Source organism: Agelaius tricolor, unplaced genomic scaffold (genome assembly GCF_023055355.1).
Source record: "Agelaius tricolor isolate 1412-34295 unplaced genomic scaffold, bAgeTri1.0.p SCAF_8, whole genome shotgun sequence".
NCBI classification, from domain to species: Eukaryota; Metazoa; Chordata; class Aves; order Passeriformes; family Icteridae; genus Agelaius; species Agelaius tricolor.
In genome coordinates this window covers 24,733,312-24,747,552 of record NW_027269268.1, presented here as the reverse complement: position 1 = coordinate 24,747,552, position 14,241 = coordinate 24,733,312, and the positions used below count along the sequence as shown (strand labels likewise).

Sequence of the window (14,241 nt, the reverse complement as noted above, 5' to 3'; positions counted from 1 at the left end):
GAGAAGTGATTCTTGAGAGACCCCACCGGGACTGCTGCATCCAGCTCTGGGGTGCCCACTGAGGTCATGTTGGAGAGAGCCCAGAAGAGGCCACACAAAATGATCAGAGGGCTGGAGCACCTCTCCTATGAGGAATAGCTAACAGTTGAGGTTGTTCAGCCTGGAGAAAAGAAGGCCTTGAGGCCTTATTGTGGCCTTGCAGTACCTAAATGGGGCTTGTAAGAAAGATGGAGCAAACTTTTTAGCAGGGCTTCTTAACAGTAGTACAAGGGGTATTGATTTTAAACAAAAAAAAAGGGTGTCTCTAGACTACATTTAGAAGAAACTGCTTATGATGACAGTGGAACAGATTGCCCAGGGAAGTGGTAGGTGCCCCATCCTGGGAAACATTATGGTCAGGCTGGATAGGGCTCTGAGCAGGCTGGTCTAATTGCAGATGTGCCTGCTCATTGCAAGGGGGTTGGACAGGATGAGCCTTACGGTTCCTTCCAACCCAAAATATTCTGTGATTCATAGAATGTTGACAAGGGCTAGAAAATGGTCTAGAGTGTTCTGAAGCAACAGCTCTGAAACATGCAAGACTTAACTGCCATTAAAGACTGAAGTTTGTTTGGCCTGGTATGTCCTGCTCTACAAGCAGGAAGAAGTATTTCTGAGAGTTATTCCCCTTGGTGACACAGCACTGACCCTCATGAGGTTTTACTGCTGTTGTGCTCCTTCAAAATGTAATGTGACTGCAGAGAGTGTTCACAGTTGAATGGCTATGTTGGTTCAGGTTAAAGGCTAAACATCTAGCTTGGATGGCATGTCCAGCCTTAAGGAATTTAGAAAAAATTGCCTGGAAACAAAATTTTAAAAAATCCCAAATAGTGAAAACAGCTAATAGAACCAAAACAATCCAAAAACCTAAACAAGGAAACCCAAGACAAACTCAGAGCTTGGCAGTAAATATGCAGCATGGCAGTGCTCTGCAGAGGCTGCGGTTGCTGTCCTAGCCGGAGCAGGTGGCAGCAGTGCTGTGGCACCGAGCTGAGTGCAGCTCACTCCGGTGTTCACAGAGCCACAGGGAGGTGGCACTCGCGTCTCATGCTTTGCACTGCTTTCCTTCCCCAGCTGCCTGTACTGGCTCCAAGATTATCCATCAGAATTGGGGCATTTTGCTTTTAAGTGCTCTATTCTTTCATCTGTTGTCAAAGGCAAATGTTTTAGGAGAGAAGGGTTTTGTTTTGAGGACGTGCTGTGAAAAAAGCCCATGTCACAAGTGAGATTTAAAAAAATCGCCTCAAGAGCTGCATTGTTCAATTGCAGAGAATAGCCTATTTCATCTTAAAATAGCCTTAACTTAAGCCAGGATTTAGCACCATAATTCAGAAACACGTGCCTGAAAGATCCCCCTTGCATTACTGAGGTTATTTGGCTGCTATTGTATATGGTCATTTCCATGTAATCCTCTTTTCAAGTTTATTGAACTTAATCCTCAATGCAGTTGAATTTCCTGTGCTTTTATTTTATAGCAAGACTGTTACATAGTTGCATTCCTATAATTTTAATACATATTACAAACAGATGTTTGGGCTTTTTCTTCTCTCACCACCAGAAATGCAAATTTAAAGTAAATATTAATCTTTTTACCTGTCTATTAACATGTTATGGCTGTACTGTAATGAAATTACTGAAGATAACATTCACAAGCAGACAGAAACAAAACAGTATTCTTAAGTCCTCTGAATCTATGAAAATGAGATCATTGTGAATTTAACAGGGACAATGCACACACTCCTGTAATGCATATTACCAAAACTAAAGGATTTGTTAATTTTATTACTGCTTGTGGTTTTGTTAGAAAGAGCCACAATGGCCTAATCAGTTTGATGTAAAATTTTACAAGTCAGATTGTTTTAATTACTTTTTCTTTTTTTAATTTCAGTGGGAGAAATTACAGATGACAACAAGTGAGAGGAGAAAAATTGTGTGTTCAGTCACATTCCATATAATTGCAATTACCTGTGTTGTTTGGTCATTGTATGTTTTAATTGACAGAACTGCTGAAGAAATTAAACAAGGCAATGACAACGGTAAGTATCTTTTATCTTCTTCAGTGCTGCTGATAATGCAGTGCCTGCCTTTGAAAGGCAGCTCTGTAACCAGTCACATTCTGTTCTTAAATAAGAGCTCACATGCCTACACCAGAGGCTTTAATGCAGAAGTTCTGAATGCATCAGTATGAAAATCTTACCTTATGCCCCAGCAGAGAGAACTCTACTTCGTGTAATCATTACAACAGCTTAACTGGCCTGCCAGTTAATCTCCTGGGTTAATCTCCCATTATCTAGGTAATTCTAAAGCTCAGGCAAAAAGATGAGTCAAGTTCAAACAGCTCAGTGCAAGTTCAGGTCCTTAAATAGCAATTTATTTATATTAATCCCTTGAACCTTGACAGGAAGTAAAGTATGATAGAGCCTCTTCATTAACAACCTTCCTAATATGAACTTCCAAGAGACCATTTTCCAGTTGTGTTAGTCCTTCATGTGGGATTTTAATAGCATGGAAAGCCATTCCTGTGTCCTTTCAAATTTCACTGTCAATGTCCATGTTCCAGCTGTATTTATTGGTAATGCACTGGAACAGAGAAGTCATGGAGTCTCCATCTACTGAGATACTGAAAATCCAACTGGACATGTGTAACAAAATGCATGCTTAATGTCAGTAGGATCCATACTTAGCATAAATGGAAAATATATCCTAAATTTAACTACTGTTTTCCATTTCAAATCTAAGTTTGCTCTTAAATTCAGTCTTAAATGTGATCATAATGATAAAAAGCTTTTGAGTTTTGATCTGAATTGAATTTAAGCACCCTAGAGGAACAAAGGTCTCCAGCTTTTTGTTATATTCCAAAGTTAACATGGAAAACAAAACAGGTGGAGCGTTTATGCCTTGCTAGTTAGATAAATATTTGATGATATTCCTGATGCTTGCCTTTCTTTCCTTAGAGGAAAATAAACAACAAGCCTCAGTAAGTCACAGATGAATACACACTACAAAGTCTTGTTTTGCTTTCTTTTGAAATGGGTAACCTTGCTTTTTATCTCAAAAAAGCTGGCCCAGAGGACAGGACTAGGGATGGCTTTGAATTTCTGTTTATGAATACAACTACATCACCCTACTCATTACAAGGGGGAAGCTATTTCTGTAGATTAGGTGAATTTACATAACAAAACAGCTAACAGGGATTTTTGTTGTTACACACAATGCATAAGAATCGTGTTAATTATTCCTGGTAGGCTTAAAAAGTATTTACGATTTGTATAGCATTCAGTATTTGCCAAATGTAATGGTTGATTCTTTACACTAAAAAAATGGACAAAGATATGCCCTGGAGCTACTTAAAACACGAAGAGGTGTGAAGAGGATGCTTTTGCTCCAAAATTTGCTTGTTGCAGGGGGGAATACTTTTACAAAAGCGAACATGTATTTGTGGGGAATAAGAAGGACATATATGTAGTTTGCTTTCTTCCCCATTTTCTCTCTTTAAATGGGAACTGCCAAGACAAAGACAAGTAAGCACGGGAGAAAAAACACTTTATAAACATATTTTGAGATGGAGAAAAATTGAAACCCTGAATAATACTAGTATTGTTTGTTAATATTCTAGTTTAAAAATCCTATTTAAAATATGGATGTCTCAAATTATTTAAGAGGTTGGGAGTTTTCTTCTCTTTAGCAAAGTATACGATGCAAACCCTTTAATTGCTAAACCTGACACTCGTTTATAGAAAAGCGAATTTAAAATATATTTAAAATATTGTAAAATTTATATGGCACCAGTGGTAGGGAATCAAGTTGCACATAAATTTATTCTGTTTGAATAAACAGGTCTAGATTCAGCTGACCTTTCTACTAGTAAAGCTCAAGTCTGAAAACATGGCAATCCTGGAAAAAAAAGATATACAAAATTATATACTCTCTGTCCCATAGCAGTTAATAAAAAAAGATGCTCCCTGTATTACTGCAGAAGCAGCAGCAGCCTATATTTAATGTTAAAAGGTGAAAGAAATCCTGAAAAAAGATTTTAAGAGTGGCAGTGATTTATTTAACCAAATGTTGGTCCAATCAGTTAAAAGTAGGAAGCAGTTTCCTATTCCATGGGCAGTTTTTTGGCCAGCCCATCTATTTTCCAGAGCCACAACTGCTGCAATAGTGTGTACATACCTGGGCATTCTTAGCCAGTGGCTTCTTTTCAGTATACATTACTGAAACAATGCTTGATATTCAATGTATAACATAAACTTTCTATTTCAAAGGTGTCCTCGAATGGCCGTTCTGGACAAAACTCGTTGTGGTGGCCATTGGATTCACAGGAGGCCTGGTCTTCATGTACGTGCAGTGTAAGGTTTACGTCCAGCTGTGGCGCAGGTTGAAAGCCTACAACAGAGTGATCTTTGTTCAGAACTGCCCAGACACCATCAAAAAACTGGAGGAGAAAAGCTCTCCGTGCACTCAGCCCTCGGAGCTGAAGGACGCGGTGGTGGTGCCAGTAGCACAGACAGGTACAAACTCTCAGCCGGCGGCGGAAGAGGCGACGTCGGAGGTCATGCCAGTTTGACACGGACAGCACTGCTTCTTCCTCGCACAGTGAGCCGTAGTGTCTGCTACACTACAAATGCTACAAGAAAGTAGAAATGACTGCTGCATTTTTTCAGTTAAAGAAGACCCCAACCAAACGACAAAAAAAAAAAATACCCCATACAAAAACCAAAACCATACAAGGAAAATGGATCCAGCAAAGCAAGTTGTTACTGTAAGGAATGTGACCGTTCGTGATGTAATTTCGCAACTAGTCAGCAAGTGTAGTGAAAGTGGAAGTGTAGAAAGTGCAATAGAGAACAGGTTTAACAGACAATGCCAAACCTATGTAACAAATGTACTTCTGGTTTTTTTCCTAACTGGGCTGGCTGGGAAAGTAGGAAACAGAAGTGATACAATGATTTTGTTTACAGAAGACACAAAACCTTTCATCTGTTTACTACTAGAAGTTGTATCTTTTCAAAGTTACACTTCAAAGGGTACCAATCCAAGTAATATGCATTAACAGAATCAAAGTACAGAGATCTTTGTATTGCAGCACTCCCTCTCTAAGCCTCGTACGGTAACACCTTCATGTGACTGTAGTGGAGCCTGAATGTTTGGGCAGCTGTGTCAACTATGGATATTTGAACCAGTTGTTTTTAACTATGGCTGGATTTTTGAAAAGTAAGCAGTTCCAACCAATATAAACTCACATCTCCATAAGCTGCAGATAGTTTTTTTTTAAATGTCAGGGAAGTAAGGAAGGAGATAATATGTAGATATGCATTTAGAAGAGCAGCTCTGCTGTTTATTTTATTTTATAGGAGTGAATTAGGCATAAATTGGATACACAAGGTATTAAGGCAGAATTGTAAATGAAAAAAAAAGCAGTTTAATGCAGAATTACACAGAAGTAAATTGTCTGTTATCAAAGGTCTGAAAAAGGATGACATTCTGAAGATGGAAGCTACTTTTGGTTTTATTTTTTAAGATTCATGGTACAGAAAGGTAGATGTAATAGACCATACCTACCTACATATCTTAGGAGAAGATTAGTTTTTATCTCCTTGTTCTAAAAAGTTAGTTTTTATCTTCCTGACTGAAAAAAAACAGATCAATGGTTTCCTTCTGTACAGGTAAACTTAAGGTGTTAGAGATTCGACAGTTCAGTTGTTAATTTCGTGTTTTGAGCACTGGCATATAAAAATGAAGTGTGAATAGCATTAAAAGGTGCAATAGATAAATGAATGTAGATATAATCCTGTGTCCAACAGGGTGAATTATGTATAAGGAACCAATTTTGTGATTCACTTTGCAAAAATGTGGTGTTTACTATAAGGACACAAGAGCAAGTATTGACTCGGAGTAGTTATGTACTGGTGTGCACAAGTCTGGGGCCTGAACATAATGTGTATTTTAAAAAGAAGTTAAAGTTCTTTTTTTAATCTTGTATTTAGTAAAGGAGGAAAAGCAAAAAAGGAAATAAAGAACCAGAGTAATGAGGACAGGAGAGTAGAGATTCACTTAAAGGAGGGGTATCTGCCACAATTACAAGTGAACTGGAGTTCTACAGAAGCCTTGAAGTTTCTACTGGTAAATTTTCTCTTTGTACACTCAAATATTTACAGTGAAATAACAGACTCATCCCATTCTTACAAATACCCAGGCTTTAGGGCCTAAGATGTATTGGAATTTATATACTAGGTATTCCTTTGTGAATGTTTACTGGCTTAAGGCTCAGGGAATACTAGCAGTGTTAGCAAGAAATGTCTCTTTAATCAGATCATTATATTATTTTGTACTGGAATTGCTCTTGTAATTTGGCTGTGACTAAGTGATGGTTATCTGGCTAGACAGGATACAAAATCTTGGTGCTTTAATGGGTCCTTAATATATGTCAATATTTGCTGTCAGTTACTCCAGGTGAGTTGGATTAATGTTGAAGTTTTTTCATGTAATGGCACACACTTTTTATATAAAATAATTTCCCAACTATACAACTGCAACTTCCAATTGTAGCAGCTTCTTATTTGAAACGACATACAAGAGAACCAAATCATTTCTCCATTTAAAATTGTGGAGGAGATTTCAGAAGGTCGTCAGAGCATGATGACATGACTAAGGAATGTGTAGTAACTGCACATGCTTAAGATAGTCTGCAATGGCATGGTTTTCAAAAGCTACTCGTTAAAAGGTAACTCTCATGATATCTGATGTCAGACACATAAAATTACCAACTGCATCTGAATGTTTGGAAGGATGTTTACAATAAACCTCAGCAACGTTTACTGACAAGGAACATTATTATGAAAGATAATTAAGAGCTTTCTGAAATAATAGTTTCTTACTAAGTGAAAGTAACCCTGCTTCTTTAGCCAGCTTGTTCTTTGACTGCGGTTGCATCATGACCCATTGAAAGTACTTTATCCTCTATTTTGTCAGCTTACTGGAGAGTAATTTGCATTGGGTTTTTTTCCTTGAAGAAGTATAAAATTCACCTAGAAGAAGAGAATAGCTGAAGATTCTGAAAGCAGAACTGTAGCATCCAACAAGATTTTACATTTTTAAAAACACCCTGAAGAGTCAGCAACAGAAAAGACATTGTGAAAACTTTTATACCAATGCCTTCAACTTCAACACTGTTCTGGCACACAACCATATATGCAACTGAGTTTACAGTAAATTAAATAAAAGAAAGCAGAAAGACTTCAGTTGAAATTCCTCCTCTCCCTTGGAAATACTGAATGTGGACAGCAGGAAAAGGAATAAAATGGGACACTGTCTGCTGAGATGGACAATGAGACAAGTCACCAGCAAGAGAGATTTCAGCTGGCTTGAAGCAGCCTTTAACCTTTTCAAGCATTACAGTGTTAACCTGTGCATCCCTTTCTCTTCTTAGATGCACTGGATTTTCTAGAGCTTTCAGGAATTTCATGCAGGATTGGAATTAGTTTCTGAAGCAGGGTGCAACCTCTTCAAGAGGGCAAGGAGCTATTCACACCACCATGCCTTGGATTCTGGTCTTCAGTAATAAGGAAAGTACATGGACAGAGAAACTAGACAGATCCTTATCAACCAATGCTTTTTCATTCCCAAACAAAGTACAATTTTCTGTATTAATTTATTAACCACAGTATTCTATCCTGGAAAAAAAACCTCACCAAAACCACACAACTAAACAGAACAGTATACTGAAGGTTTTAAGATGAAGTCTAAAGACTTTTTAATGAAGATACCATCTCAAATAAAGAACCATATCAAACTCCTGTGTAGCCGCCACAGTGCAGCTCTGGCAAATATGCTGACAATAGAATTTGGCCTGGCTAAACCCACAAGGGTAGAACCTGGCTCTGAGCTGCAAGAACAGCTTGTTCAACCTAAGTTTTAATAAAGGTAGGTAGAAGTAATTTGGTGTCAGGTCAGATCTGGAAGTTTGATCAAGATACTCCTGTATTCACTCCTGTGAACATGCACATTTCTTTTCCTGTATTTAAGTTACAAGCATTATAATGTTTATTTCAAACTGGCATAAACATACCACTTTTGACTATCAGTAGCATTACAAAGATTCTTGACTAGTCCAACTGTGCCATTCACACACTGCTCTATCTGAAGTTAGTGTTTATTTTTGTTGTGTAGAAAAAATAATTGCCTATCTCCAGAACAAACAGTTTATAATTTCCAATAATGCAATGAAACTTACTCTGATGAAAGTATTTTGCTGTGTATAATATTCGGAACTACAAGTTTGTGTTATTTGTTTAACTCCCTCTCTTTTGCAAAAGAAAAAGTGTATGTTTTTGTGGGTGAATGTGTACTGGAAGACAGAAGGTAAGGGAAACAAAAGTAATGTATCTGCTTAATGTTGTGAAAAAATGTATTTGTATTAAACAAATTACTCAAAGTACTGCAGTATTCTACATTTGTCACCTTGTTACCTAGAGCATCACATGCTGAACATGGATTGGCAATGCTGAACATGGATTGGCAAGACCACACTCTTGCAAGAAAGGTGAAAAATATAACTCAGTTGCTTACTTAATACTGATAAACCTGCTAAGATGCAAGGGGCTACTTCTGGGTACCCCACCTTGGCAGAATGCTCAGGAAAATACTTCATAGTGCAAAAACACTTGAAAAGACTTATAGTTGCTTAACTTGCAGGCTTTAACCCTATAAAGAAGCCTCGAAAGCAACTGGTTTTGCATCCATAGAGTAATGGACAACTAGTACTGGGTTTCAACTCCAGGGAGGTAAGAGGACAAAACTTGCCTAAGGAAAGCAATGCCTTGGTACAAACTGTTACACTGATTTTGTAATGTCCAACACATGAAAGCTTTAAATATAGACTGGACAGTTAAATACTTTAAAGCTAATCCCAGCTCAGATTGTCAGCATGGATCCTGTTCCTTTTTTGTATTATTTTATACTTTGATTTGGTGGGGTTTTCTCCTTTTTGAAAACCCTAAAGACATTTTCTTAATGAAAAGGAATATTGCATGTTTACATTATAAAAAAAGCCTGTGCATTTTGTGAAGTGTAAAACCAAAAAAAAAAAAAATCTTACCTTGATTAAAACAGAATGTTCCAACCAAGGTCCAAATTTAGTTTTCTACAGTTCTACCTACTCCATATCTTTCTTGTAGATGGTCAGCTGTAGAGAGAGTGAGCTAAGTTTCAAAATACCACAATTCTGGCTGGAATCATATGGCTGATGATTGGGAAGAATATATGTTCAAAACACAGAAGTAATGTTCTACAAATTTCATTCTGTACATCCAAGGCTAGCCACTTGTTCACTTTCTTAAAGCTGCTCTAACTAGCTCACTATGTAAATCCAAATGGATTTCACAAACACCTGCAAGATACAGAAGAAACAGCATAAAAAAAGAAGTTACTGTAGTAAAGATATATTAATTTTCATTTATTAGCATATGGAAAAGTGGAACCAATTTTGGTTTCATAATTAAGAGAGTAGAGGTATAGGTCCCTAACCTTTTTGCTTTGCACACAAGAATTTAAATCTGTTGATGAAAGGCACCGTTAGAACATGAAGCAGGGTTCTGTTTAGTTTGATGTCTATATACACACCTCCCAGCCAATAAAATATTAAGGCTGTTCTGCATGAGCTTTCCTAAAAGTCAAAGAAATTATCAAAGAACTTGGCAAAAACATTGGTGTACACATTTCCAGTACCTATGACACAGAGCTCAGAAAAGAACCTTGACTGATAGCAGAATGATTCCAGACTGCTGGAGAGTGTGGACCCTAGGACAAACTTGAACTTTTGCTACTTGCAAATACCTTTAACTGACAGTAATTGAATTACAGGACTTTTTTTAACACATAGAAGATAATATATATGAAAATAAAGTAATCAGCACTATTTCAAATAAAGAAGATAGGTCACAGTAATTTTTAAGTGTGTTAAGTAAATCACTAATAATTTGAGGAGATACTTCTATAATGAAACATGGACCATTACATCTGTGTGTGCAGATGCCTGGGAACATGGTGAATGACACAGTCAACAAATTTTAAAAATGGCTCACAAACAGTATAGAAGTGAAAAGTGAAGTAGCAGGATTAAGACGGGGTCTTAAATCAGATAAGGACAAACCCCAGTGTTAATGGCTCACAGAAGAAAGACTGCTACTTAGAGGAGCCCAGAAGATACAGCCAAAAGAACAAATCAGTCTGGAAGTTCAGGCAAAGGCTTTAATGAATCTTCAAGTGCCACTTACCTCTAGGTTTGCTACCAAATTTTGAGAGCTGGGGAAAAAGAATATTTCATTAAAAAGTGTGGATGAGATTTTTTGAGCACTTCGTATCTTAGCAATAAGCATCATCCCTTTATCAGTTTCCAAATCAGCATGGTACTGTCTTGGTTAATTGTGTTAACTTGAATAAGAGCTGATATTAGTAGGATCCTTCCTTTTTTATTTAGCAATATTGTTATCGCTAAATTTATTATTTAGCAATCCTGTTTTTAAAGTAATGCTGTCATTTTAGTCTAATAACTTGATTCCTTTTATTTTTCCTTTGTAACAGGTAACTAGTTACATATTAAACCCTCCATTTTAATAAAAGTGGACAGTCAAGGCTTAGGGAACTTGATTACAGCACCATTATGGTGTCTCACCATCAGCTTATTTTCAGTTTCATTAGAGGAACTCTGCACAGGACCATGGCAGGTGATTTTAAGACAGCAGCTTAAACTGCAGAGCATAAATCACAACACCTCATTAGCAAAGTCTCTGACCTTCATGAAACTTCTTTTGGGGAAGTCTGGAAATCAGCTATAATGAATTTTGCTCTTGAAAGAGCTAGAAGATAGATAATTTATGCATTGTATCATGCTGAGACTGACCAAACAAGCCAATTTGATATAATTCTGCACTGCAAGCATTTCATTGCCCTTCATTAGAAAACTAACCTAGAAGGTTCCTTAAGCACAGAACTTTTTCTGCTAAGAAAAAGAAAGGGGTTTTTGTGCTACATTTTCATATCTGCCAGGTGTCTAGCAAACCCTAGTTTTAAAAAAAGTTAAACTCCAATATACACATTTTTGGTCCCAGACTTTGTCCCCACATGTGGCAGTGTCATCACAGAGATGAGTAAATATGTTATTGCATTGAAAGGCAAACTAACAAAGAATCGTTATACTCTATAAGTATATCCCCTTACAAATGGCTTAATTTGTTTCCAATACTAAGGAATTGTAAATTAATTTACATTTACTGTATACCAGCAGCTTTGAGAATGTCACTATCTTCTGTTTGGTTTTGATTTTTCATTTTTTAAAATAACATTTGCTTTGTTAACATGAAAGGAAAAAAAATCATTTCTACTGGACCTAAAATCAGCTGGTTCTTTCCAGCTGAGACCATCAATAGGGTATGTTTCACAACTAACAAGTCAGCTGCTACTCACAGTCTGAATGTAATTCAGCCACTTCCTCAGAGAAGCCTTAGCTCTCCAAGGCTGGATGAAATAAAAGTATAACATAGTAAGAACATTGCAACAAACTGGAAAGTACACTAAAAAACGCCAAAGTTCTTATATGAAAGTGGCTTTATGTGTAAAAATATTACTTTTTTGTTTGAAATGTTGTATCTTTGAGCCACGATACTTAATGAAATAATAATTTTAACTATTACAGCTTTGAGTTGAAAACTAAAAAAACACAGGAACATTGCAAAACAGTACTCAACAAATTAGAATGAAAGAAATCTTCCCTAAAATTAATCCTTTACCGGAAAAATGCCCTGTAAATTACAGAGAATATGAACAGAGGATTTAGCATAAAAATCTGAAATCCTTGGCTACAAAAGAACAATTTCAAGGTATTCTCCACAGCAAGTTTGTAAGAACAGAGAACATCCGTGTTACCAGCATCTACTTTCTAAATTTTAAAGAAAAAGAATAACAATTCAGAACTTCTGAGAGCATTAGTCTTTTTTTCACCTGTAGGAAACTCATTAACATACAACACTCTAACAGCTGGTTATAATGCATGATTGGATTATGAAATTAACTGAAGAGATTCCAGATTGTCGCAGTAACACATGTGAGGCAAAAAACTCTCTCTACATCCCCCCCGCCCCCACTCCAGGCCTGTCAGGACAAAAAACTCTCAGCACAAAAATTATAAATAAATAAATACATGGCTTTGGGGGTTTTTGTTCCCCCTGCCATGTTAATATTATGCAACAACTCATCTGATGAATTGGTCTTGTACATCATCAGTTTAGGCCTGGATTATTTTAAATTCAAATATGAATACCTGACAGCTACGTATGATTTTTTCTGATAATTCAATGTAAAAAGTTCACATGCAGACACTGTTCTTTTTTCATTACTTGTGCAGTAGTTTAACAAGACAGTTTAAAAGCCAGCTAAACAAGCAATTACTATATGGAGTTCAAGGAAGAAAATTCAAAAAGTCAGTAAGATCTGATCTACAATCATGTTGTAGTCTAAATGAAAAATGTTTAAAAAAATACTTAATTTCACACATTAACCAGATTTTTATAATATCTTATTACTGAATTGTTTCCAGGAATATAGAACATCTCATTCTTCATAACTGCATGACAGTCTTTTTGAAGCACTCACCAGGATGGCAGCCTAATATACTGTAATTACTATGACACCTCCCAGTTATCGAGTTATCTGCTCATTTTCCTTCCATATTTTACAGTGTCATGGGAAAGTGACTCAATGTTTCTACTTGCAATTTCAAACCTCAGACTTTGTATACAAGCAAAAATTCAAAATTAATTTCCAAAAGGCAAAATCTGTCAAAGTACTGAAACAACCACATACACAAGTTTAGTTCAATCCAATTACTCTGGCTCAGCTTCTACCACAGTTTACCACCTCAAGTTTTATAAATCAAAACAAGATAAATTCCACCACACAGCTCAATTTAACAAAGATATAAAAATACCAAAGGCCTGCCATGAATTTCAGCACACTGATCTCTCAAACACAAAGCAGTGATGTGATGGCCTGGAGATGTGGCTGGTGTCAGAGGCCAAGACCTCTAGGCAGGTTTAAGACTTGCAGTTCACCTGAAGATGAATTACATTACCCACCCATGCTCCAAGTCTGTTAAAAGTTAGTCAGATTTCTTCTTTAGAATCATTTAAGGAGGACAGCTGTTAGTTCTATATAACATAAACAGATTGGTTTCCTATAACATGAAAGGATAGCATAAGACTATTTGTAAAGAGGGCAGAACTTAATGTACACATTAACAGATTTAACACTCATCAGTAACTCTTGCTGCACAGCTATGAAAATACACACCTGGATGTCTGTAAAAGAACTCTAGGAAATTCACATAACTATTTACTGTGACAAAGACTTGATTGTTTAGCACACAGAAGAGTACTAGGGATCATGTACTAGAAAAATCATCCACCAGCAATAATTATTTCCTCATAATCAACAGGCATTTGAGCTGTGCTTACTACCATGTGTACAAACAGTTCAGCTGAACTGTGACTTCTGTGCCCAGACAACCTAACATGCACTGAGATCTCCTACTTAATGCCTGCTGTGAAATTATCCCTAGTTCTGCCCTTGCCCTTTTGCCTTCTTTTATTCATTTTACAGCTTTTAAAGTGATAATCTGCTAAGAACTTTCCTGAAAGACACATTTAAAAGCATCTAAAGAGTTGCTTCATAAAGCAAGCCTACTGTTGAAAAGTCCTGAGCGGCTTCAATTCAACTCTCAACAAAAGGGTTAGAGAAAAAATGTGGACTAAGATATATTTAAATGCAGACTGCAGGGACTTTGGCTTTATCTGAATTCTGCAATACAGATTGCTGAGGACAGTAACTCTTTAAAATTCTCTTGACAAAACATAAAATACTCAGTATCTTATTGAAGCATTTCCAGATCTCTATGATCCTGACAGAGATTCTCAAAGAAAAGGTACAAAGAGAAGAGTTCCTCATGTTTAAGAGATTATTGCAATTACCACAAAAAGGTAAGGATTCTGACCATAAAATATTCCAGTCTGAACCTAGACAGAAAAGGTACTTGGCTAGTTGGGGGATTTCAAAACATAAACTTACATGATTAAGGTTATAAGTATTTATTTATAGTCAAAAAATTTTATCCAGTAATATAAAGCTTTACCCAGTAACATTGTATACTCT

The 14,241-nt window shown here is 36.6% G+C and overlaps 1 protein-coding gene across 7 annotated transcripts in view; it reads left to right on the top strand.

The window, feature by feature from the left end:
- MARCHF1 (membrane associated ring-CH-type finger 1) overlaps positions 1-8,476 on the top strand; it is a 226,004-nt gene extending 217,528 nt beyond the window's left edge. For all 7 annotated transcript variants that reach the window (XM_071431997.1, XM_071431996.1, XM_071432003.1 and 4 more), the window contains 2 exons: positions 1,928-2,075; positions 4,305-8,476. In XM_071431997.1, the coding sequence (XP_071288098.1) occupies positions 1,928-2,075; positions 4,305-4,606 (450 nt within the window). In that variant the 3' untranslated portion in view covers positions 4,607-8,476. The remainder of the gene's footprint in view (positions 1-1,927; positions 2,076-4,304) is intronic.
- Positions 8,477-14,241: the final 5,765 nt, after the last annotated feature.